This window comes from Anser brachyrhynchus (assembly GCF_964034855.1).
Source record: "Anser brachyrhynchus genome assembly, chromosome: 30".
Taxonomy (NCBI): Eukaryota; Metazoa; Chordata; class Aves; order Anseriformes; family Anatidae; genus Anser; species Anser brachyrhynchus.
The window spans coordinates 430,108-455,112 of NC_137723.1; the positions used below are offsets into that span (position 1 = coordinate 430,108).

A 25,005-nucleotide genomic window follows, 5' to 3' on the forward strand; every position below is an offset into this window, starting at 1 on the left:
CACAGAATCGTCTAGGTTGGAAGAGACCTCCAAGATCATCTAGTCCAACCTCAGCCCTAACACTAACAAGACCTCCACTAAACCATATCACTAAGGGCTACATCTAAACGTCTTTTAAAGACATCCAGGGATGGTGACTCAACCACCTCCCTGGGCAGCCCATTCCAATGCCTAACAACCCTTTCAGTAAAGAAGTTCTTCCTAACATCCAACCTAAACCTCCCCTGGCGCAACTTTAGCCCATTCCCCCTCGTCCTGTCACCAGGCACGTGGGAGAATAGACCAACCCCCACCTCTTTACAGCCTCCTTTAAGGTACCTGTAGAGTGCGATAAGGTCTCCCCTGAGCCTCCTCTTCTCCAGGCTAAACAAGCCCAGCTCCCTCAGCCGCTCCTCTAAGACTTGTTCTCCAGACCCCTCACCAGCTTTGTTGCCCTTCTCTGGACTCTCTTGAGCACCTCCATGTCCTTCCTGTAGTGAGGGGCCCAAAACTGAACACAGTACTCGAGGTGCGGCCTCACCAGAGCCGAGTACAGGGGGAAAATCACCTCCCTAGATGAGGTTATGTATATTTATTATGTATAATAAAATAATAAATCACAAGTTGATTTATTTATTTACAAGGAGTATTACTAATTTTTTTACATCCAAACCTGTGCTAAAAGATTCATGTTTTCACGCACAAAGCGAAATTTGTCAATGGAGTTAGGAATGTAAAACTGGAGCCCCCCCAAATGGGGTTCCCAAACATGAAGAAAAGGGGTGCCTGAAGTCTGAGTGCCCTCCCACCAGCTGCCACAGGTCTCAGCGTGCAGGGAGGAACACAGGGCAGCCTCTGGCCCCACTGCCCGTCATTTCTGCGCTCCTCCTGCAGGACCAAGGAGAGGTGAGCCAGGAGTGGCTGGAGAAGGGCAGGAGCCCCCAGGGCTGGGGACAGGGTCTACAGGGTGCTGTCCCTCAGGCACAGCTGAATTCCTGGAGTTTCCAGCAAAAACCAGGGGCGGATGCTCTCCCCATTGAAGGAGGCTGCTGTGAAAGTGAAGATCTCGACCCCATTGTCAGTGTTGATAAAAGACACCTGCTGCTGGGTACAGTCGAGACAGACCCAGATCCTCGTGGGGACAGGGGACAGGGACAAGGGGGTGGGAGGAGTTGTGAGAGACATGAGCTGCCCTTCATCGTATTGCACAGCCCAGATCCCTTCTTCAGGGCATATGCTGATCCTTTTCTTCCTCTCCACAGATGCCCTGGCCACCCCAACAGCCCACCAAGAACATTTTCGGTGCTCCCCCTCGACCTCCACCAACCAGCAGTGCCTCCCCTCTCTGAACGCCTCACGGCCCAGCACGCAGCACCAACGGTCAAATCTCTCCTGGCTGTCAGGCACCTGCTGCCATTGACTTTCCCATCTCACACTGCTGAAGGCCTCTGAGAGGATGAGCCGTGGATGAGCCGTGTATGGATCCAGGGTCAGCTTCACTGCAGGGACAGAAGGAGCCAGGCCATCAGGGGCAGAGCTCAGCCCTGGGCAGGCTTTCCCCAGCTCGGGGCCAGGAGCTGCCCCACAGGGCAGGAGATGGGGCACCTCTTGGCTCCTCAACATGCCCCAGCAAGGGCAGGAGAAGCACTGCAGAGGGCAACCCAAAGCACACCTACCTGGATTTTGAGGTATTAGAAACTTTCTCCATGCTAGAAGGAGAGGGGAGAGCTGGTCACAGCCCATGGCTGGTGCCCAGTGGGTGTGGGCAGGGTGAGGGTCCAGCCCTGGGCTGCTCTGTCCCAGCTGCCCACCCTCCCCTGCACATCGCCTTGGTGTTTTCCTGGGGCCCAAGCACGGGGACACTCACCCAGCTCTGCAGCTTGTTTCTCTGAAAAGGAAAGCAAAAGCAATGCCTGATAAGAGGGGACAGCTTCTCATCCCATTGCTGGACCCCAAACTGCTGTGTTCTGGTGCAGGATACTCACCAAATTCTGCATCTTTTTTCACTGGAAAACAAAAGCAAAAAAAATGCATGATGGAAAGTGACATCTACCCATCCCACAGCTCCCACTGGTACACCCCGAATTCCTTTAATTTGGGGATGGACACTAACCAAGTCCTGCAGCTTGTTCCTCTGGAAAGAAAAGAAAAAAAAAAAAGAGAGAGAGAGAAAAGCAAGGCATGTTGAGAGGACAGAGCTTCTCATTCCATGGCGGGACTCCAAACTACAAGATACTCACTGATCTTTGCATCTTTTTTCACTGCAAAACAAAAGTAAAAACAATGCATGAAAGAAAGGGATATCTTCCCATCCCACACCTCCCACTGGTAAATCCCAAATTCCTTCATTTTGGGGACAGACACTCACCCAGCTCTGCAGCTTGTTCCTCTGCAAAAGAAAAGCAAGAACACTTGTTGAGAGAGTACAGATTCTCATTACATGATGAGAATCCATTTTCTTTGGGTTTGGGGAGAGAGACTCACGCAGTCTTGCAAATTGGTGCACTGGAAATGAGAGGAAAGAAAGGCATGATGAGATGGAACAGCTACTCATCCCACCTCATATCCCTTCAGATGCTGATGGAGACTTACCCAGCCTTGCATCTTTTTCCACTGCAAAAGAAAGAGAAAAGAAATGCATGATCAGAGGGGAAAGCTTCGCATCCCATAGCTCCCACTCGCAGACAGAAAATTATTTCGGTTTGGGGAGGGACACTCACCCAGCTCTGCAGACAGTTCCGCTGGAAAAGGAAAGCAAAAGCAATGCATGGTCAAAGGGGACAGCTTCTCATCACACGCCTGCTCCCATGGCTACGCCCCCAAATTTATTGTTCTAGGAAGTGGCCAAATATAACTTCGCTCCCAAAATGAGGGACCAGACTAATAGTCAGTGAAGTTCAGCTGTGAGCATGGCTTGTGCAAGGAGGACAATCAGGATAGAAACTTGTGAAGGTTTTGGTAAGATGCCACCAAAGAGCAAATGGGAGCAAAGAGGGCATGAGTGGAGGACGTCCCTATCCTGGAAGCATCAGTGCAGAGCGGGGCATCCCTGCAGTTCGCTTCCTATCCCCACCTTGATCCCCGTTCCTTTCAGCCATCCTGGCCATGTCCCGTGCCCAGGGCAGCCCCAGCCCCAGCACTCCCCACTTCCCCGTCAGGGTGAGGGGCCAGCCCTGGGCTGCTCTGTCCCAGCTGCCCACCCTCCCCTGCACATTGTCTTGGTGTTGCCCTGAGGCCCAAGCACGGGGACACTCACCCAGCTCTGCAGCTTGTTCAGCTGGAAAAGGAAGCAAAAGCAATGCCTGATAAGAGGGGACAGCTTCTCATCCCATTGCTGGACCCCAAACTGCTCTGTTCTGGTGCAGGATACTCACCAAATTCTGCATCTTTTTTCACTGGAAAACAAAAGCAAAAAAAATGCATGATGGAAAGTGACATCTACCCATCCCACAGCTCCCACTGGTACACCCCGAATTCCTTTAATTTGGGGATGGACACTAACCAAGTCCGGCAGCTTGTTCCTCTGGAAAGAAAAGAAAAAAAAAAAAGAGAGAGAGAGAAAAGCAAGGCATGTTGAGAGGACAGAGCTTCTCATCCCATGGCGGGACTCCAAACTACAAGATACTCACTGATCTTTGCATCTTTTTTCACTGCAAAACAAAAGTAAAAACAATGCATGAAAGAAAGGGATATCTTCCCAACCCACACCTCCCACTGGTAAATCCCAGATTCCTTCATTTTGGGGACAGACACTCACGCAGCTCTGCAGCTTGTTCCTCTGCAAAAGAAAAGCAAGAACACTTGTTGAGAGAGTACAGATTCTCATTACATGATGAGAACCCACTCTCTTCGGGTTTGGGGACAGAGACTCACGCAGTCCTGCAGATTGGCGCGCTGGAAATGAGAGGAAAGAACGGCATGATGAGATGGAACAGCTACTCATCCCACCTCATATCCCTTCAGATGCTGATGGAGACTTACCCAGCCTTGCATCTTTTTCCACTGCAAAAGAAAGAGAAAAGCAATGCATGATCAGAGGGGAAAGCTTCGCATCCCATAGCTCCCACTCGCAGACAGAAAATTATTTCGGTTTGGGGAGGGACACTCACCCAGCTCTGCAGACAGTTCCACTGGAAAAGGAAAGCAAAAGCAATGCATGATCAGAGGGGACAACTTCTCATCCCATGGCTGCTCCCATGGGAAGACCCCAAGTTCCTTCAGTTTGGGGAGGAACACTCACACAGCCTTTCATTTTTTTGTGCTGGAAAAGGAAAGCAAAAGCAATGCATGGTCAAAGGGGACAGCTTCTCATCACACGCCTGCTCCCATGGCTACGCCCCCAAATTTATTGTTCTAGGAAGTGGCCAAATATAACTTTGCTCCCAAAACGAGGGACCAGACTAATAGTCAGTGAAGTTCAGCTGTGAGCATGGCTTGTGCAAGGAGGACAATCAGGATAGAAACTTGTGAGGGTTTAAGTACGATGCCACCAAAGAGCAAATGGGAGCGAAGAGGGCATGAGTGGAGGATGTCCCTATCCTGGAAGCATCAGTGCAGAGCGGGGCATCCCCGCAGTTCGCTTCCTATCCCCACCTTGATCCCCGTTCCTTTCAGCCATCCCAGCCATGTCCCGTGCCCAGGGCAGCCCCAGCCCCAGCACTCCCCTATTCCCCGTCAGGGTGAGGGGTCCGCCCTGTGCTGCTCTGTCCCAGCTGCCCACCCTCCCCTGCACATTGTCTTGGTGTTGTCCTGGGGCCCAAGCACAGGGTCACTCACCCAGCTCTTCAGCTTGTTCCTCTGCAAACGAAAAGTGAAAACACTTGGTGAGAGAGTACAGATTCTCATTACATGACAAGAAGTTATTTTCTTTGGGTTTGGGGCCAGAGACTCACTCAGTCTTGCAGAATAGTATGCTGGAAATGAGAAGAAACATGGCATGCTGAGAGGGAACAGCTTCTCATCCCATTGTGACACCCCAAATCCCTTCAGATACTGATGGAGACTTACCAGTCCTTGAACGGTATTCATCTGGAAAAGAAAGAGAAAATCCTTGAAGTGCTCTGTCCCAGCTGTCCAACCGCCCCTAAACAGCACCTTGGCCTTGCCCTGGGGCCCAGGCACTTGGACACTCACCCAGCTCTGCAGTCACTTCCGCTGGAACAGTAAAACAAAAGCAAAGCAGGATAAGAAGGGAGAACTCATCCGAAGATGGGAAGACGTTGGGTTTATGAATGCAGACTTACCTAGCTGTGCACCTTTTTTTTTTAATGAAAAGGAAAAAAAAGGCAATGCATGATCAGAAGGCAGTACTTCACATTCCATGGCTACTCCCATACCTACACCCTAAATTATTTTTCTCAGATGAGTGGGCACAGAGCACGTTCCTCCCAGAGTAGGAGGGACCAGACTAACAAGGAGAAAGAACCAACTTTGAGAAAGACTGGTGTACGTGGAGCAGTAAGGACAGACACTTGTGCAGCTCTCTGCACCGTGCCACCAAAACACAGGTGGAAGTGAATGGGGATGGGTGGAGGATGTCCCTGTCCCAGAAGCGTCAGTGCAGAGCGGGGCAGCCCCACAGCTCTCTCCCCGTCCCCACCTTGATCCCCGTTCCTTTCAGCCATCCCGGCCGTGTCCCGTGCCCAGGGCAGCCCCAGCCCCAGCACTCCCCACTCCCCCGTCAGGCTCCAGCTGCTCCTCCAGCACCCCCGAGCCACCAGCACACAAGCCCCCACAGCCCACCCACCCCAGTCCCTCCCGCAGGGACACCACTTCCCCAGGGGCTGGGGGCAGGGACTGCAAGGACTCACCCAGCTCTCGGCTCTGTGCCGCTGAAAAGCAAAGGCGGAGGAACAGGAGGTCAGCAGAGCAGCTTGGTTGCTCGGTGGGAACATCTGCAGGGGCTCTGGGCCTTCCCACCAGCCCCACGCTGCAGCCATGCTCCCTGGCCTCCCACCCAAGGCCCCTTGCCTTCTCCCCTGCCTTCGTTGCCCAAGGCAGAGGCCCAAGAGGATCCCAAGGCCTTTGGGATCCCCAGGAGAACATTCCCTTCCTCCTCCTACGCACCTCCCTGGGCCAGGGCTCAGCCCCGCTCCAGACCCACGCGGGTCCCTGCAGAACACCTCCCTCCGCTCCATCCCTGCGCTGCCAGCTTACCTTTCTTTCGAAAGAGATTAACACCGAGGCCAATGGACACAGCCAAAAGCACGAGGACCAGAACCAGAACCTCTATCAAGAGCTGGGCATTGAGGAAAAAGGGAGCTGAGAAAAGGCATCAGAAAAAAGGCTGTGTTTACATGAATGGGAGTAGAAAAGCAAGACTTAGACTTCTCCCGGCTCAGGACAAGTGCAGGGGCCAGGAACACCTCCCCCTGGCTGTGCTGTTTGTAACTGCGATGTGCAGGGACGATTCCCGCTCCTGCTGGAGGCGGCTGCTCCTGACCACGCAGGACAAGGGCCCCTCCACGGTCCTGGTCATGATGACGGCACTTTCAATTTCAAAGAGCCCCTCCTGGTCCTGGGAATGTGTCTGGGAGACCAAGGGCAGATGCTGTCCGCGAGCATCCCTCCACAGCAGCTGCGGCAGCGGGTACCAGCCGGCCGATCGACACAGCACCCGGACGCCTCCGGCCTCGTAGCCCCCCAGGGAGAGGTGGGGGTCAGCGCCTGTGGCTGGGGGAAGTGCCCGCGGCTGAGGCTTGACTTGGGGAGGGATTCATTTCAAGGCAAAGACCCCATCTGCTCCCATGCCAGACAAAGCCCAACCCTGCCATGGCCTCAGGGGCTCTCAGACTGGGTGATCCACACACCCACCCTCACCCCAAAAGATCCCAGCTGGTGCTGGACCCAGAGAGCAGGGCTGCACAATGCCAGTGGCCCCAAATCACCCAGAAAACCCAGGTGCCGAGCTTCAGCACCTCCAGGCAGCATCTCTGCACCAGGCTGTGCAGGTTCAAGATACCCTGAGACTTCCAGACAATGTCTCTGGTCTCCCCCAGGACAAAAAGCAAAAGCAAGCAGAGGTCTAGGTGCTCAGAGGTCTCTTCCCTGCTTCAGATGTTGTCATTGGTCCCATGGAAGGCACAGCTGAAGGAGCTGCTCAGCAGCCCATGCCAAGTGCCCTCCAAACATCATGGGGTTGGTGTTCAAGGACACCACAAAAACCTATCTAAACCAACTGATCTGTACAAAAAAAAACCTGCAGCAGAATGGCTCCTTGCTGGACAAGCACTCGCTCACCGACAGAGGAGGAAAAGCCCCATCAGACATCGAAAGGCCTCATCAAAAGGCTGTGAGGATGGGACAGGGGCCTGGGTAGGGCACACAAACCCAGGGACACAAGGACCATCCCCTGAGAGCATCACCCCAGCCACTAACCTGATACCTCCAACTCCACAATAGCTTCGTGATAAGCGTTAACATCTTTCACAGTGCAGACGTACTGGCCATCATCAGAGGGTCTCACCCTGGTGACTCTCAAGTCCAGGCTTCCAGCAGAGAGACCATCTCTGGACAACTCTGTCCTCCCAGCATATGCCCCCATCTGCTCCCCGTACAGGTCCTCTCCATTGAGGTAGTGGTGCACTGTCTCAGATATCGTGCGTCGAATCCACCTGACCTCCAGGGTGCGAGCATCCTTGCGAGGGGACAAGTGGCAGGGCAGCACGACATCCTGCCCCACAGTGGCAGTGACAGGGTGGCCTGGTCCCTCCACTCTGAGCTGAGCTGGGCAATGGAGAAGGGCACAGAGAGGAGGTGAGATTTTGCCATTGTAAATTTATGGGCAGTGAGTGACAAAGGGTGAGCTGTGCGTGAGTTGGTGCGTGCTGTGTCCCCCGTATCCCATGGAAAACCACTGGGGAAATGGGAGAAGGAGAGGCAGGACGTGCAGGAGAAGGAGGTGTGCTGGGAGTGGGAGCCCTCTCTGTAGCATTCGGGCAGGTGAACAAGAGCCAGAAAGGGCAGCCAAGGCAGCGCCCATATTGCATGAAAGAAAAAAAGGGAAAGCAAAACCTACCTGGGGCTGAGCTCTGTGCTCGGGTTCCCCTGTCTCACAGCCTCTCCCCTGCCCTACGGTAGCATGTCTGCTGGGCCCAGGAGGGAGAGCCCCCAGCAGCCCCGCAGGATCCTACCTGAGCCCAGCCAGAGGAAGAGCAGAATGACGAGGGAAGTCAGGAGGCCCCAGGCATGGCCGGTGAGGCTGGGGCGGCCGCAGCCCCAGGGGAGCCCCATCTGTGCTGCAGCAGGAGCAGGAGCTGAGGTCCGGACCTGGAGCAGAAGAGAGAGGGGACCGAGGGGCCGCAGGCACCGCAGGCGGATGGGGAACGAGTCCCCTTGGGCCCGGGCACAAGGAGCCACAGCCAGCAGCGCCTTGGGCAGGGCGCAGAGCCTGTGCTTATCACGGTCTGGGGGACACAGCAGGCAGCCCCTAGGGATTCTTCTCCAAGGGAGCCCCACCGACAGAGAGGTCCCTCACGGCACCCAGCAGAGCTGCAGAAAGTACAAGTCTACGCCCAACTTTCCTAACCTTTGCCCAGTTCCTGCCTGCAATAACTCTCTGGGAGGAACTTTGCCCCTGGGGCAATGTGAGCAAGTGTCTGTTGAGCTCTGCAGGGCTGGCACCACCATCCCATTGCAGCTGGGTGCCCAGTCCACCGCCTTCAGCCAGCACGAGGGGCTTGTCCCCAGCAAGAGCCTCTCCAGACCACCAGGGAAAGCCACTGACTGAGCTCACTGTCTGGGGAACGGGGACTGCAGTCAGTCCCTGACTCTTCGACTCCGTCGCTCGTTCGCAAGTCACTCTGCTCCTGCTCCACATGGAGTCCCTCCCATGGGATGCCGTGCTTCCCGAACTGATCCTGCGTGGTCCTTACTCAGCCATCCCAGTTGTCTGCCCTCCCTGCCCGCCTTTTTACGCAGGGGGATGGAGAGTTCTTGCGCTCTAAGGAGAACATCCCTAAAGAGTCTCCAACTCTCCTCAGCTCCTTTGTTCCTAAGGATGGTGTTCCAGGGGATCTCATCCACTAGGTCTTTAAATAGCCTGAAGTTTGCTCTTTGGAAGTTCAGGGTCCTGCCTTTGCTCTTTGCCAGGCCCATATTCCTTGAGATCACAAACTCAACCATGGCATGGTCACTGCAGCCCAGATGGCCTCCAATCTTGACCTCTTTAATGAGCTCTTCTGTGTTGGTGAGCACCAGGTCAAGTAACGCTTCTCCTCGGGTTGGTTTCTCTAGTATCCGGACCAGGAAATTATCCTCAACGCACTCTAGGAATCTCCTGGATTGCTTAAAGCCTACTGTGTAGTTTTCCCAGCGGACATCCAGGTGGTTGAAGTCCCCCATCAGGATGAGAGCGTGCGAGCACGATGCTTCTTGTAGTTGAAGCAAGAAGGCCTCATCCACAGGCTCCCCTTGATCAGGCAGCCTGTAGTAGACCCCAGTAGAACCGCGTTTCTGTGATAGCAATCAGGTCATATTTGTCTAATTTCACCATGGTTTCCAATTCCTCTTGCTTGTTTCCCATGCTGCGGACATTGGTGTAGAGGCATTTCAGCTGGGCTGTTGGTCGTATTGCATTTCTAGAACCCTTCCTGTTGTATTGGGACAGGTCACAAGTGTTTCCCTGCCATTCCTTAGAGTGATGGCGTTCTCAGCTATGCTTTCTTCACTCAGAGGTGCATCCCCTTTCCCCACTGCATCTAATTTAAAGCCCTCCTGATAAGCCCAGCCAGCTTACTGCCCAGAAGACTCTTGCCCCACCTGGACAGCTGCACCCCATCTGACGTCAGCATGCCTGGTCCCTCAAAAGCATGTCCAATGTCACAGAACCCAAAACCATGGGCATGACACCAGTCCCTCAGCCAATCATTCACTTGGCCCTTTTGTCTCCTTCTTGCTGGGTCCCAGTCACCAACCGGGAGGACAGAGAACACTGCTTGCACTCCCGATCCCTTCAACATCTTTCCAAGGGACATAAAATCCTTTTTGATATTTCGGCATTTCCTTGTTACAGCTTCGTCTGATCCTACTTGAAAAAGCAGGAAGGGGTGGTAGTCTTTGGGACCCACAAGCCTCTTTGTAATATGGTGAATATGGGCCCCAGGCAGGCAGCAAAACCTCTCTGGAGAGATTGTCCGGATGGCAAATGGGAGCCTCGGTGCCTCTCGGAGAGGAGTCTCCAGTGACTAAGACCCTTCGTGCCTTCTTTGTGGCACTGCTTTTGATGCAGATGGGAGACTGAGCCAACTTTGTGTGGTCGGCCTTTTCGAGTTCCCTGTGGTTGATCTTTCTGAGGTCTTCACTAGTTCTCCCAGAGTCTCCTCTCTCCTGCCTTAGAACCTCGTATCTGTTGCATAGCGGCACTTCAGGGGCAGGTGGGAGACTCCCCTCCAGTTCCGATCAGAGACGAGGGTCCACTCTCCTTTTCCTGTGAGTCTTCAAATGTGCTTGTTTTGGGCTGCACGCTTGTCTCCCTACCCCTTGCCTGGACTTAAGGCAGGGCTGTTGCTCGGCCCGTGTCAGCGCACAATACCATTTATCAGTCTCCTGCTCAGATTCCCAAATGCTATGTTGCCTGGTGAGCTCCTCTCGTAGCTGAGCCACCTGTTTGAAGAGCTCACCCAGCTGAGGGCACACTTGCACCCATGACATCCACCTCTGCCTTCACCCCTAAGGGGACCTCCAGAGACTGGAGCTCCCTGGAAGTGAGGGTCTGGATGACCTACGCGCCATGCTCCAATCACCGCGCTCCTGGACTCTCGCTCTCCCCAAGAGGCTGCCTTTGTACGACAGAGAGGGGGCTTCTGGATCTGCCCATGCCTCATCAGCTGGCCTCATGAGGGCTGCTGAGTCCTAGCAGCTCCCTCGGCTGCCTCGAATAGCCTCGATGAAGGGAAACCCCTGCATGTCTCAATCCCCCACTCCTCTGCAGGACGTATCTGCCCTGGAGGCGATCGCCTCGGCTTCCTTTGTAGTGATTTAAAATATTCCCACTCTTGGAATTTCCATGTTCAGAAGTTGATTTATTTAATTACAAGGAGTATTAATCATTCTTTTACATCTAAATCCATGCTAAATAATTCGTGCTTTCACGCACAAAGCCAAATTCATAAATGGAGTTAAGAATGGAAAACTGGAACCCACAAATGGGGTTTGCAAACATGAAGCAAAGGCGTGCCTGAAGTCTGAGTGCCCCCCACCAGCTGCCGCAGGTCTCGGGGTGCAGGGAGGTGTGCGGGGCAGCCTCTGGCCCCACTGCCCCTCATTCTTGCCCTGCTCCTGCAGGACCAAGGAGACGTGAGCCAGGGGTGGAGAAATTTCTTCTCAAAAAGAATGGTTAGGCATTGGAACAGGTTGTCCTGGGGGGTGGTGGAGTCACTGTCCCTGGGGGTGTTAAAGGAAAGGTTGGACGTGGTGCTTAGGGACATGGTTTAGTGGGTGATATTGGTGGCAGAGAGGTGGTTGGACCAGATGTGAGAAACAAAGATGTGTTTTTGCAGTAGAAGGTGTTTTTGCAGTGGAAAGTGATACTATCCTTGCATATTTGGAAGGGATTTTGCAGGCACGACAGTAGCATAGCAGTGATGACCTTAGAGCTTTTTCCAGCTTGAATGATTCTGTGATCTATGGCTGAAGGCTGAGACCACCTGCTGCCTCTGCTTGGAGAACTTCCAAGAGCCGGTGATGCCCCCCTGTGAGCACAGCCTCTGCAGAGCCTGCGTGATGGGAGGCTGGAAGCTCTTTGGGTGCCCCCAGGGCAGGCCAATGACCCAGGTGGGACAAGTGGGTCCCAGGCATCAGCTGGGGAACTGGGGGCAGCTGGAGCTTAGGTTCCTCCTGGCTCTGACTCCCATGACAAACACCGAGGAGATGGTCTGCTGCAAGACGCCTTCCCAGGCAGCAAAGCCTGAGGACAGAAAGCACCCAGGAAATGCCGCTGCCAGACTCCATCTTCCTGTGCAAAACTTTATTTGCCACAGTCCTGCTGCTGCTGCGCCGTGGTGTACTCCAGAGGAGGGAACAAAGAGCCCCCACAGCCTGTTCATGTTCAGCACCAGGCACAGAGCAAAGATCTGCCCCAAACTAGGAGGCAAAGGTGGCCTGCAATGGCCGGCAGCACACGGTGACCACATCCCTTGCACTGGGGGTCTGCAAGCAGTGCAAGCAGAGGGGAGAGGAGCGTGGAGAGCTGCTGCAGCCCCTGTGCTGCCCACTGGGGCTCAGAGGCACGATGAGACCCACGGGTGCCAGCAGGGCTTGTGCCCCAGCACAGGAACCCTGTACAGGGCAGAGCCCGGGGCCTGCAAGGGGCCTGGCCCCTGCTTGCAGCATGCCAGCCCTCCTCCAGCAGCAGGGAGGAACATGGGGCAGCCCCTGGCCCCACTGCCCCTCATTCCTGTGCTGCTGCTGCAGGACCAAGGAGAGGTAATCCAGGAGTGACTGGAGAAGGACAGGAGTCCCCCAGGGCTGGGGACAGGGTCTGGGGGATGCTGTCCCTCAGGCACAGCTGAATTCCCTGTGTCCACAACAGAAACCAGGGGCGGATGGGCTTTTTATTGAAGTTGGCTGCCGTGAACTTAAAGATCTCGACCCCGTTGTCAGTGTTGATAAAAGACACCTGCTGCTGGGTACAGTCCAGACAGACCCAGATCCTCGTGGGGACAGGGGACAGGGACAAGGGGGTGCGAGGTAATGTCAGAGATTTGAGTTGCCCTTGTTGGTACCGCACAGCCCAGATCCCTTCTTCAGGAGTCATTTTGTAAAACCCATTCTTGGTCACAGAAGCCCAGGCCACCCCCACACCCCACCAAGAATACTTTTCCAGCTTGCCCTCCACCTCCACCAACCAGCAGTGCCTCCCCTCTTCGAACTCCTCATGGCCCAGCACGCAGCACCAACTGTCAAATCTGTCTAGCCTGTAGGGTAACTGCTGCTGTTCACTTTGAAATCTTACTCTCCTGTTGTCCTCTGACAGGATGAGCTGGGGATGAGCCGTGTCCGGATCCAGGGTCATCTTCACTGCAGGGACAGAAGGAGCCAGGCCATCAGGGGCAGAGCTCAGCCCTGGGCAGGCTTTCCCCAGCTTGGGGCCAGGAGCTGCCCCACGGGGCAGGAGATGGGGCACCTCTTGGCTCCTGAACATGCCCCAGCAAGGGCAGGAGAAGCACTGCAGAGGGCAACCAAGTGAACACCTACCTGTATTTTCAGGCAGCAGAAACTTTCTCCATGCTGGAAGGAGAGGGGAGAGCTGGTCACAGCCCATGGCTGTTGCCCAGTGGGTGTGGGCAGGGTGAGGGTCCAGCCCTGGGCTGCTCTGTCCCAGCTGCCCACCCTCCCCTGCACATTGCCTTGGCATTGCCCTGGGGCCCCAGTGCGGGGACACTCACCCAGCTCTGCAAATTGTTTCTCTGAAAAGGAAAGCAAAATAAATGCCTGATGAGAGGGAAGAGCTGCTCAGCCCATGGCTGCTTTCAGCTGGGCAGGTGGAAGACACCACTTTCCCTTAGTTAGGGAGAGAGACTCACCAAGCGTTGCACGTTCGTTCGCTGCAAAGAAAGAGAAAAGGAAAACATGAACAGAGGGCACAGTTTCTGACCCCATAGCTCTTGCTATGACATTTTCTATATTTTTTTTTTCTATTTTGAGAGTGGACTTACCCAGGTCTACACCTTGTTTCTCTGGAAAACAAAAGAAAAAGGAATTAATGGTCAGAGGGAGCAACTTGTCATGCCTTGCAAAAACCCAAATTCCTGTTCTCTCTGGAGTGAGAAAACACTGCCTTCCTCTCAAACAGAGAAAAGACTAATAGTCAGCAAAGCACAATTTTTTGGAAAAAGCGTGTTAGTGACAACTTTGCAGCTTTCAACACTGTGCAACAAAATACTGATGGAAGTGAATGGGGATGGGTAGAATGGGAACTGAGCACCTTGCTCAGAGATTCAGACGGACCAGACTAACAGCAAGACCCAGCTTTCAGCAAGGTTTGTGCACATGGAACAGTAATGACAGACACTTGTGCAGCTCTCTGCACCGTGCCACCAAAACACAAGTGGAAGGGAATGGGGACGGGTGGAGGACGTCCCTGTCCCAGAAGCGTCAGTGCAGAGCGGGGCAGCCCCACAGCTCGCTCCCCGTCCCCACCTTGATCCCCGTTCCTTTCAGCCATCCCGGCCGTGTCCCGTGCCCAGGGCAGCCCCAGCCCCAGCACTCCCCACTCCCCCGTCAGGCTCCAGCTGCTCCTCCAGCACCCCCGAGCCACCAGCACACAAGCCCCCACAGCCCACCCAGACCAGTCCCTCCCGCAGGGACACCACTTCCCCAGGGGCTGGGGGCAGGGACTGCAAGGACTCACCCAGCTCTCGGCTCTGTGCCGCTGAAAAGCAAAGGCAGAGGAACAGGAGGTCAGCAGAGCAGCTTGGTTGCTCGGTGGGAACATCTGCAGGGGGCCTGGGCCTTCCCACCAGCCCCACGCTGCAGCCATGCTCCCTGGCCTCCCACCCAAGGCCCCTTGCCTTCTCCCCTGCCTTCGTTGCCCAAGGCAGAGGCCCAAGAGGATCCCAAGGCCTTTGGGATCCCCAGGAGAACATTCCCTTCCTCCTCCTATGCACCTCCCTGGGCCAGGGCTCAGCCCCGCTCCAGACCCATGCGGGTCCCTGCAGAACACCTCCCTCCGCTCCATCCCTGCGCTGCCAGCTTACCTTTCTTTAGAAAGAGATAAACACCGAGGCCAATGGACACAGCCAAAAGCACGAGGACCAGAACCAGAACCACTATCAAGGGCCAGGCGTTGAGGAAGAAGGGAGCTGAGAAAAGGCACAAGGAAAAGGGCTGCGTTTACATGCCTGTGGATGGAAAAGCAAGACCCAGACTTCTCCTGGTTCAGGACAAGTGCAGGGGCCAGGAACACCTCCCCATGGCTGTGCTATTTGTACCTGCGATGTTCAGGGACGATTCCCGCTCCTGCTGGAGGCGGCTGCTCCTGACCACGCAGGACAAGGGCCCCTCCACGCTCCCGGTCACGATGATGGCGCCTTCGATTTCAAAGAGCCCCTCCTGGTCCTGGGAGTGTGTCTGGGAGACCAAGGGCAGATGCTGCCCGCGAGCATCCCTCCACAGTAGCTGCGGCAGTGGGTACCAGCCGGCCGATCGACACAGCACCCGGACGCCTCCGGCCTCGTAGCCCCCCAGGGAGAGGTGGGGGTCTGTGCCTGTGGCTGGGGGAAGAGCCCGCGGCTGAGGCTTGACTTGGGGACGGATTCAGTTCCAGGGCAAAGATCCCATCTGCTCCCATGTCAGACACAGCCCAGACCAGCCACAACCCCAGAGGCCCTGGGACTGGGCAATCCACGTACCCACCCTACACCCCCAAACCACCCTGACCTGTGCCAGAACCAGCCAGCAGGGCTGCACAATGCCAGTGGCCCCAAATCACCCATAAAACACAGGTGCCAAGCTTCAGCACCTTCAGGCAGCGTCTCTGCACCGAGTCGTCTAGTTCAAGAAGCCCTGAGACTTCCAGACAATGTCTCAGGTCTCCCCCAGCACAAAAAGCAAACCCCAAAAAGGTCCAGCTGCTCAGAGGTCTCTTCCCTGCTTCAGATGTGGTGTTTGTTCCCATGGTAGGCACAGCTGAAGGAGCTGCTCAGCAGCCTGTACCCAGTGCCCTTAAAGCATCATAGGGATGGCCTGCGCAGATACCAGTGAAAGCTAACAACTGCATCCTGTCTATGGACCTCTCTTCCCAAATACTACCTCCAGTTCCATGTCCATGTTCCATGGTGTTCAATAGCTGAGACAGGAAAAAGAAACATAAATTCTCCCCTGGAATTCCTGGTGTATTACCCCAGCCACTAACCTGACACCTCCAGATCCACCGTTGCTTCGTCATAAGCATCAGCATTTTTCACAGTGCAGAAGTACTGCCCATCATCCGAAGGTCTCACCCTGGTGATTCTCAAGTCCAGGCTTCCAGCAGAGAGACCATCTCTGGACAACTCTGTCCTCCCAGCATATGCCCCCATCTGCTCCCCGTACAGGTCCTCCCCGTTGCGGTAGTGGTGCACTGTCTCAGAGAACTGGTCCCGGATCCACCTAACATCCAAGGTGCGAGCATCCTTGCGAGGGGACAAGTGGCAGGGCAGCACGACATCCTGCCCCACGGTGGCAGTGAGAGGATGGCCTGGTCCCTCCACTCTGAGCTGGGCTGGGCAATGGAGAAGGGCACAGAGAGGAGGTGAGATTTTGTCATTGTAAATTTAGGGGCAGTGAGTGACAAAGGGCGAGCTGTGTGTGAGTTGTTGCGTGCTGCATCCCCCGTGTCCCATAGGAAACTACCGGGGAAATGGGAGAGGGAGAGGGAGGATGTACAGGGGAAGGAGGTGCGCTGGGAGTGGGAGCCCTCTCTGCAGCATTCAGGCAGGTGAAGAAGAGCCAGAAAGGGCAGCCGAGGCAGCACCCATATTGCATGAAAGAACCAAAGGGAAAGTGAAACCCAGCTGGGCCGAGCTGTGGGCTCGGGTCTCCCCTTTGCCACAGCGTCTACCCTGCCCTATGGCAGCACGTCTGCCAGGCCCAGGGGGGAGATCCCCCAGCAGCCCTGCAGGATCCTACCTGAACCCAGCCGGAGGAGGAGCAGAGTGACGAGGGAAGTCAGGAGGCCCCTGGCATGGCCGGTGAGGCTGGGGCGGCCGCAGCCCCAGGGGAGCCCCATCTGTGCTGCAGCAGGAGCAGGAGCTAGGGTCCGGACCTGGAACAGAAGACAGAGGGAACCAAGGGGCTGCAGGCACCGCAGGCGGATGGGGAAGTAGTCCCCTTGGGCCAGCACACAAGGAGCCACAGCCAGCAGCACCTTGTGCAGGGCGCAGAGCCTGTGCTTATCACGGGCTGGGAGACAGAGCAGGCGGTCCCCAGGGGTTCTTCTCCAAGGGAGCCCCACCAAGATAGACATCCCTCACCGCACCCAGCAGAGCTGCAGAACGTAGAATACTACGCCCAGCTTCCCCAGCCTTTGCCCAGTTCCTGCCTGCAATAACCCTCTTGTTAGAGCTCTGCCCTGGGGTAGTAGGGGACAGGTGCCTGTTGAGCTCTGCAGGGCTGGCACCACCATCCCATCGCAGCTGGGTGCCCTGCCCAGGGCCTTCAGTGGGCACAAGGGGCTTGTCCCCATCAGGGGCCTCTCCAGACCTCCAGGGAAAGTCAGTGTCTGAGCTCGTTCATCTCCATCCATCCAAGACAGACTCAAACACTGAGGACTTGGACAATGCAGAGGTACATAATGTCATCTTGAGAACTCTCCAAATTCTATCCTAAGGGTCTTTGGTCTTGGAATTTAAGCTGTCAGACGTTGCCCCAGTTTCCAAGAAGGGCAGCAAAGAAGACCCTGGGAATTATAGGCCTGCCAGTCTCATGGCAATGCCTGGTAAAGTTACGGAGATTGCTCTGGAAGTGAGTGAAAAATAGCTGAGGAACAGTGAGGTCACTGGTCACAGCACACATGGATTCACGAGGGGAAAGTCCTGTTCAACAAACTTAATTTCCTTTTTATGGCAAGGTCACCCACCTAGTTGACCAAAGGGAGCCAGATGAGGTGATCTTTTTGGATTTCACTAAAGATTTCAGCGTGGTTTCTGACCATATCCATCTGGATCAAATGTCCAGCACAGAGCCAGACAAATGCACAATACGATGGGAGAACAATTGGCTGATAAGTCAGGCTCCAAGGGTTCTGGTAAATAGGTCTGGTGGCCAGTCACGAGTGGGGCTCTGCAGGGCTCTATTTTGGGGCCAGGTGTCAGGTCTCTTCAGGTCATAAATGACCTGGATGTGGGACTGGAAGGAAACCTGAGTGTTTCTGGCTGACAGTAAACGGGGACGAGCTGCTGACTCTGTCGAAGGTGGAGGGGCCTTGCAGAGGGATCTGGCCGAAGGGGAGAGCTGGGCAGCCACCGCCTGTGGGAAGTTTAACAAGAGCAAGTGCCGGGCCCTGTCCCTGGGCAGGGGCAGCCCCGGCTGTACGTACAGCGTGGGGGGCGAGAGGCTGGAGAGCAGCCCCCAGAACGGGAGCTGGGGGTTGTGGCCGACGGCAAGTTGGGTGTGAGCCAGCAGCGGGCCCTGGCAGCCCAAAGGGCCAAGTGTGCCCTGGGGTGCCTCAGGCACAGCACTGCTGGCCGGACGAGGGAAGGGATCGTCCCGCTCTGCTCAGCCTGCTGCGGCCTCGCCTCGAGCACTGCGTGCAGCTGTGGGCACCACAGCAGACGAAGGGCGTGAAACTGTGCGAGAGCCTCCAAGGGAGGGCTACGAGGACGGCGAAGGCTCTGCAGGGCAAGGGGTGTGAGGAGCGGCTGAAGGCGCTTGGCTTGTTGAGCCCAGAGCAGAGGAGACGCAGGGGAGGCCTCGCGGTGGCCCACAGCTTCCTGATGAGGGGAGCGGAGGGGCAGGTGCTGGTCTCTGCTCTCTGTGGCCAGCGACAGGGCCCGAGGGAATGGCATGGAGCTGCCACAGGGGAGGCTCAGGCCTTCCTCGAGGAAATCCAAGAGCTGGTCATGCCCCCCTGTGGGCACAGCCTCTGCAGAGCCTGTGTGTTGGGAGGTTGGAAGCTCTTCAGGTGCCCCCAGGGCAGGGCAATCACTAGGTGTAGTGTGTTTATGTGGCAATGTTTTGGTAGCAGGGGGCCATAGGGGTGGCTTCTGCGAGAAGAATTCTGAAGCTGCCCCATGTTAGATAAGGACCCCGCCACAGACCAGAGCCAAGTCAATAAATGATGTTGTTTGTGCCTCTGTGAGAGCATATTTTAAAAAGAACAAAAAAAATAAAATAAAATAAAATAAAAACCCTTCTGCTCAACACCAGCTGCAAGAGAGAGAGAGGAGTGAGAAACAGCCCTGCAGACACCAAGATCAGTGAAGAAGGTGGGCAGGAGGTACTCCAGGCACTGCAGCAGAAGTCCCCTGCAGCCTGTGGTGAGGCCCGTGGTGGAGCAGGGTTCCATGCTGCAGCCCATGGAGTAGACCATGGTGGAGCAGGTGGATCTGCCCTGAAGGAGGCTGCGGCCTGTGGAGAACCCCTGCTGGAGCAGATTCCAGGCTGGAGCTGCAGTCCATGGAGAGGAGCCCAGGCAGGAGCAGAGGGTCTGGGGGGAGCTGCTGCCTGTGAGGGACCCAGGTTGGAGCAGTGTGCTCCTGATGGATGGACGCCGTGGTACGGACCCATATTGGAGCAGTTCTTGAAGAGTTGCTGCCTGTGGGCAGTCCACACAGGATCAGTTTGGGAAGGACGGCATCCCATCGGAGGGACCCCACATGGAGCAGGGGCAGAGAGCGACCAAGAAGGAGCGGCGGAGACGAAGTGTCAGGGACTGACTGCAGCCCCCATTCCCCTGTGCCCCTCAGGGGGGAGAATGTGAAAGAAGGTAGATGGGGGGAAGGTGTTTTGGGTGCCTTTCCTTTTTTTTCTCACTTCTCTAGGCTGTTGGTAATAGGCCATAAATTTTATTATCTCTCTACTCTGAGTCTGTTTTGCCCGTCACGATAATTTTTAACTGATCTCCCCATCCTCAACCGTTGAAACCCTTTGCATTGTATTTTCTCCCCCTTTCCCTTTGAGAAGGGGGAGTGAGAGAGCAGCTGAGGTGGAGCTTGGCTGCCCTCCCAAGTAAAAGTACCACACCCAGGTGGGACAAGTGGGTTCCAGGCATCAGCTGGGGAACCGGGGGCAGCTGGAGCTTATGTTCCTCTGGCTCTGATTCCCAGGACAAACACCAAGGAGACGGTCTGCTGCAAGACGCCTTCCCAGGCAGCAAAGCCTCAGGACAGAAAGCACCCAAGAAATGCCACTGCCAGACTCCATCTTCCTGTGCAAAACTTTATTTGCCACAGTCCTGCTGCTGCTGCGCCTTGGTGTTCTCCAGAGGAGGAAACAAAGAGCCCCCACAGGATGCTCATGCTCAGCACCAGGCACAGAGCAAAGATCAGCCCCAAACTAGGAGGCAAAGGTGGCCTGCAATGGCCGGCAGCACACGGTGACCACATCCCTTGCACTGGAGTCTGCAAGCAGTGCAAGCAGAGGGGAGAGGAGCGTGGAGAGCTGCTGCAGCCCCTGTGCTACCTGCTGGAGTTCAGCGGCAGGCTGAGACCCGCGGGTGCCAGCAAGGCTTGTGCACCAGCACAGGAGCCCTGTGCAGGGCAGAGCCCAGGGGCTGTAAGGGGCCTGGCCTCTGCTTGCAGCAACCCAGCCCTCCTCCAGCTGCAGGGAGGAGCACAGGGCAGTCCCTGGCCCCACTGACCCTCATTCCTGTGCTGCTGCTGCAGGATCAAGGAGAGGTGATGCAGGAGTGGGTGGAGAAGGGCAGGAGCCCCCCAGGGCTGGGGACAGGGTCTGGGGGGTGCTGTCCTTCAGGTACAGCTGAATTCCCTGTGTCTCCAGGCGGAACCAGGGGCGGATGCTCTCCCCATTGAAGGAGGCTGCTGTGAAAGTGAAGATCTCCACCCCATTGTCAGCATTGATAAAAGACACCTGCTGCTGGGTACAGTCCAGACAGACCCAGATCCTCGTGGGGACAGGGGACAGGGACAAGGGGGTGGGAGGAGATGTGAGAGACATGATCTGTCCTTGTTGGTACATCAATGCCCAGATTCCTCCTTCAGGGCTCATGTTGATCTCCCCCTTCCTCTTCACAGATGCCCTGGTCACCCCCACAGCCCACCAGGATTCATTTTCCAACTCCCCCTTGAACTCCCCCTCCACCTCCCAGCAGTGCCTCCCCTCCCTGAACTCCTCATGGCCTAGCACGCAGCACCAATATTTGAATCTATCCTGACTGTAAGGCACCTGCTGGGTTTTACTTTCTCGTCTCACACTCCTGTGGTCCTCTGACAGGACAAGCAGGGGATGAGCCGTGTGCGGATCCAGGGTCACCTTCACTGCAGGGACAGAAGGAGCCAGGCCATCAGGGGCAGAGCTCAGCCCTGGGCAGGCTTTCCCCAGCTCGGGGCCAGAAGCTGCCCCACAGGGCAGGAGATGGGGCACCTCTTGGCTCCTGAACATGCCCCAGCAAGGGCAGGAGAAGCACTGCCGAGGGCAACCCAATGCACACCTACCTGTATTTTCAGGCAGCAAACATTTTCTCCATGCTGGAATGAGAGGGGAGAGCTGGTCACAGCCCATGGCTGTTGCCCAGTGGGTGTGGGCAGGGTGAGGGTCCTGCCCTGGGCTGCTCTGTCCCAGCTGCCCACCCTCCCCTGCACATCGCCTTGGCGTTCCCTGGGGCCCAAGTGTTGGGACACTCACCCAGCTCTGCAGCTTGTTTCTCTGAAAAGGAAAGCAAAAGTAATGCATGATCAGAGGGGAGAGTTGTTCAGCCCATGGTAGACCCTGAACACATCCCATGACTGGGAAAATCCTGCCTTGCTCCGAGGTGGGACCACACATATAGTCATTGTGGCCCAGCTATTTGCAATGCTCTTGTAAGTGGAATTGTAAGGACAGACATTTGTGCAGCTTTTATCTCTGCGCTACCGAAGCCATTACAGAAGCGAAGAACGGATTGCTGGAGAATGTCCCTGTTCCAGAAGCGTCAGTGCAGAGCGGGGCAGCTCCGCAGCTCGCTCCCCGTCCCCACTTTCATCCCCGTTCCTTTCAGCCATCCCGGCCGTGTCCCATGCCCAGGGCAGCCCCAGCCCCAGCACTCCCCACTCCCCCATCAGGCTCCAGCTGCTCCTCCAGCACCCCCGAGCCACCAGCACACAAGCCCCCACAGCCCAGCCCAGTCCCTCCCAAAGGGATGCCACTTCCCCAGGGGCTGGGGGCAGGGACTGCAAGGACTCACCCAGCTCTCGGCTCTGTGCCACTGAAAAGCAAAGGCGGAGGAACAGGAGGTCAGCAGAGCAGCTTGGTTGCTCGGTGGGAACATCTGCAGGGGGCCTGGGCCTTCCCACCAGCCCCACGCTGCACCCATGCTCCCTGGCCTCCCACCCAAGGCCCCTTGCCTTCTCCCCTGCCTTCGTTGCCCAAGGCAGAGGCCCAAGAGGATCCTAAGGCCTTTGGGATCCCCAGGAGAACATTCCCTTCCTCCTCCTACGCACCTCCCTGGGCCAGGGCTCAGCCCCGCTCCAGACCCACGCGGGTCCCTGCAGAACACCTCCCTCCGCTCCATCCCTGCGCTGCCAGCTTACCTTTCTTTAGAAAGAGATTAACACCAAAGCCAATGAACACCACAAAAAGCACAGGGACCAGAACCAGAGCCACTATGAAGGGCTGGGCGTTGAGGAAGAAGGGAGCTGAGAAAAGGCACCAGGAAAAGGCTCTGTTTCCATACCCCTGGGTGGAAAAGCCAGATCCAGACTTCTCCTGGTTCAGGACAAGTGCAGGGGCCAGGAACACCTCAACCTGGCTGTGCTATTTGTACCTGCGATGTGCAGGGACGATTCCCGCTCCTGCTGGAGGCGGCTGCTCCTGACCACACAGGACAAGGGCCCCTCCAAGCTCCTGGTCACGATGACGGCACCTTCGATTTCAAAGAGCCCCTCCTGGTCCTGGGAATGTGTCTGGGAGACCGAGGGCAGATGCTGCCCGCGAGCATCCCTCCACAGCAGCTGCGGCAGCGGGTACCAGCCGGCCGATCGACACAGCACCCGGACGCCTCCGGCCTCGTAGCCCCCCAGGGAGAGGTGGGGGTCAGTGCCTGTGGCTGGGGGAAGAGGCTGCAGCTGGGGCTTGACTTGGGGAGGGATTCAGTTCCAGGGCAAAGACCCCATCTGCTCCCATGTCAGACACAGCCCAGACCAGCCACAACCCCAGAGGCCCTGGGACTGGGCAATCTATGCACCCACCCTCACCCCAAAACCACCCCAACCTGTGCCAGAACCAGACAGCAGGGCTGCACAATGCAAGTAGCCCCAAATCACCCAGAAAACCCAGGTGCTGAGCTTCAGCACCTTCAGGCAGCATCTCTGCACCAAGTCGTGCTGGTTCAAGAAGCCCTGAGACTTCCAGACAATGTCTCAGGTCTCTCCCAGGACAAAAACCAAAAGAAAGCAGAGGTCAAAGGACTCATCCCTGCTCCAGGTTTTTTGTTTGTTCCCATGGTTGGCACAGCTGAAGGAGCTGCTCAGCAGCCTGTGCCCATTGCCCTGTGAACATCATGGGGATGGAGTTCAAAGAGGCCACTGAGACTGAATAAAACCATGCCATTCTTTCTCAATAAAAAGCCTGCAAGGGCATGCATAAGCTCGTTCCTGGAGAAGCATTCATGTACTAAATATCTGAAGCCCCATCAGAGTCAAGACCTTGAAAGGCCTTGTCGATGGCCGTGCAGATGGGACAGAGGCCTGGGCTGATACACAAATCCAGGGACATCTGCACCATCTCCTTGAAGCGTCACTCGAACCACTAACCTGACACCTCCAGATCCACCATTGCTTCGTCATAAGCATCAGCATTTTTCACAGTGCAGAAGTACTGCCCATCATCCGAGGGTCTCACCCTGGTGATTCGCAAGTCCAGGCTTCCAGCAGAGAGACCATCTCTGGACAACTCTGTCCTCCCAGCATATGCCCCCATCTGCTCCCCGTACAGGTCCTCTCCATTACGGTAGTGGTGCACTGTCTCAGACAAATCATCCCGGATCCACCTAACATCCAAGGTGCGAGCATCCTTGCGAGGGGACAAGTGGCAGGGCAGCACGACATCCTGCCCCACGGTGGCAGGGAGAGGATGGTCTGGTCCCTCCACTCTGAGCTGGGCTGGGCAATGGAGAAGGGCACAGAGAGGCAGTGAGGTTTTGCCGTTGTAAATTTAGGGGCAGTGAGTGACAAAGGGCGAGCTGTGCATGACTTGGTGCGTGCTGCGTCCCCCGTGTCCCATGGGAAACCACCGGGGAAATGGGAGAGGGAGAGGGAGGACGTGCAGGAGAAGGAGGTGTGCTGGGAGTGGGAGCCCTCTCTGCAGCATTCAGGCAGGTGAAGAAGAGCCAGAAAGGGCAGCCAAGGCAGTGCCCGTATTGCATGAAAGAACCAAAGAGAAAGTGAAAACCAGCTAGGACTGAGCTGTGGGCTTGGGTCCCCCCTGTCCCATGGCTGCTCCCCTGCCGCACGGCAGCAGGTATGCTAGGCGCAGGGGGGAAAGCCCCCAGCAGCCCTGCAGGGTCCTACCTGAGCCCAGCCGGAGGAGGAGCAGAGTGACGAGGGAAGTCAGGAGGCCCCAGGCATGGCCGGTGAGGCTGGGGCAGCCACAGCCCCAGGGGAGCCCCATCTGTGCTGCAGCAGGAGCAGGAGCTTGGGGCAGAAGCTGGAGCAGAAGAGAGAGGGGACCGAGGAGCTGCAGGAACCACAGGCAGATGGGGAAGGAGTCCCCTTGGGCACGGGCACGAGGAGCCACAGCCAGCAGCGCCTTGGGCAGGGCGCAGAGCCTGTGCTTATCACGGGCTGGGGGACACAGGAGGCGGTCCCCAGGGGTTCTTCTCCAAGGGAGCCCCACCAAGACAGACATCCCTCACCGCACCCAGCAAAGCTGCAGAACGTAGAATACTATGCCCAGCTTCCCCAACCTTTGCCCAGTTCCTGCCTGCAATAACCCTCTGGGAGCAGCTCTGCCCCTGGGGCAATGGAGACAAGTGTCTGGGGAGCTCTGCAGGGCTGGCACCACCAACCCATCACAGCTTGGTGACCAGTCCACAACCTTCAGCCAGCACGAGGGGCTTGTCCCCAGCAGGGGCCTCTCCAGACCTCCAGGGAATCCACTATCTGAGGTCATTCATCTCCACCCATCTAAGGAGGAATCAAACAGTGAGCACTGGGACAATGTGGAGAGATGGCAGAGCAGAGCTGAGTGGTACCAGAGGCTGCAGGGAATGGGGCGCAGCTGGGTGCCGAGCCTGGAGGTGCCACCTTTTGCCCAGGGTGCTGAAGGCAAAGAGCCAGCTCCGCTCCCTGCTAAAGTCAAGCAGGCGCAGGAGAGGGTTGGCCCAGTGGGGCAGGGGTCTTCTTGTAGAGCTTAGGTGGATAAGGAAAGTTTATGTGCACTGGAAGTGAGGTC

At 56.3% G+C, this 25,005-nt stretch overlaps 4 protein-coding genes across 4 annotated transcripts in view; all 4 read right to left on the bottom strand.

Annotated features, from left to right (window-relative positions):
- The window catches only part of LOC308184258 (butyrophilin subfamily 1 member A1-like), a 42,831-nt gene extending 28,595 nt beyond the window's left edge, over positions 1-14,236 (bottom strand). The window contains exons 1-2 of the mRNA XM_080571223.1: positions 13,503-14,236; positions 1,847-1,867 (exon numbers count right to left, since the gene is read on the bottom strand). Coding sequence (XP_080427349.1) covers positions 1,847-1,867; positions 13,503-13,578 — 97 coding nt within the window. The 5' untranslated portion in view covers positions 13,579-14,236. The remainder of the gene's footprint in view (positions 1-1,846; positions 1,868-13,502) is intronic.
- LOC308184241 (butyrophilin subfamily 3 member A2-like) overlaps positions 1-17,311 on the bottom strand; it is a 32,618-nt gene extending 15,307 nt beyond the window's left edge. Inside the window, exons 1-3 of the mRNA XM_080571154.1 lie at positions 16,588-17,311; positions 15,833-16,180; positions 14,910-15,191 (exon numbers count right to left, since the gene is read on the bottom strand). Coding sequence (XP_080427280.1) covers positions 14,910-15,191; positions 15,833-16,180; positions 16,588-16,924 — 967 coding nt within the window. The 5' untranslated portion in view covers positions 16,925-17,311. The remainder of the gene's footprint in view (positions 1-14,909; positions 15,192-15,832; positions 16,181-16,587) is intronic.
- On the bottom strand, positions 11,036-21,277 carry LOC308184260 (butyrophilin subfamily 1 member A1-like). Its single transcript, XM_080571225.1, has 3 exons — positions 21,262-21,277; positions 13,174-13,206; positions 11,036-12,996 (listed from the first exon to the last, which is right to left on the bottom strand). The coding sequence occupies exon 3, from the start codon at positions 12,989-12,991 to the stop codon at positions 12,368-12,370; it is 624 nt and encodes a 207-aa protein (XP_080427351.1). The 5' UTR covers positions 12,992-12,996; positions 13,174-13,206; positions 21,262-21,277; the 3' UTR covers positions 11,036-12,367.
- A 522-nt stretch (positions 21,278-21,799) lies between these two features.
- Positions 21,800-24,566, bottom strand: LOC308184240 (butyrophilin subfamily 3 member A2-like). Its single transcript, XM_080571153.1, has 4 exons — positions 24,123-24,566; positions 23,367-23,714; positions 22,379-22,660; positions 21,800-22,250 (listed from the first exon to the last, which is right to left on the bottom strand). The coding sequence occupies exons 1-4, from the start codon at positions 24,457-24,459 to the stop codon at positions 22,072-22,074; spliced, it is 1,146 nt and encodes a 381-aa protein (XP_080427279.1). The 5' UTR covers positions 24,460-24,566; the 3' UTR covers positions 21,800-22,071.
- Positions 24,567-25,005: the final 439 nt, after the last annotated feature.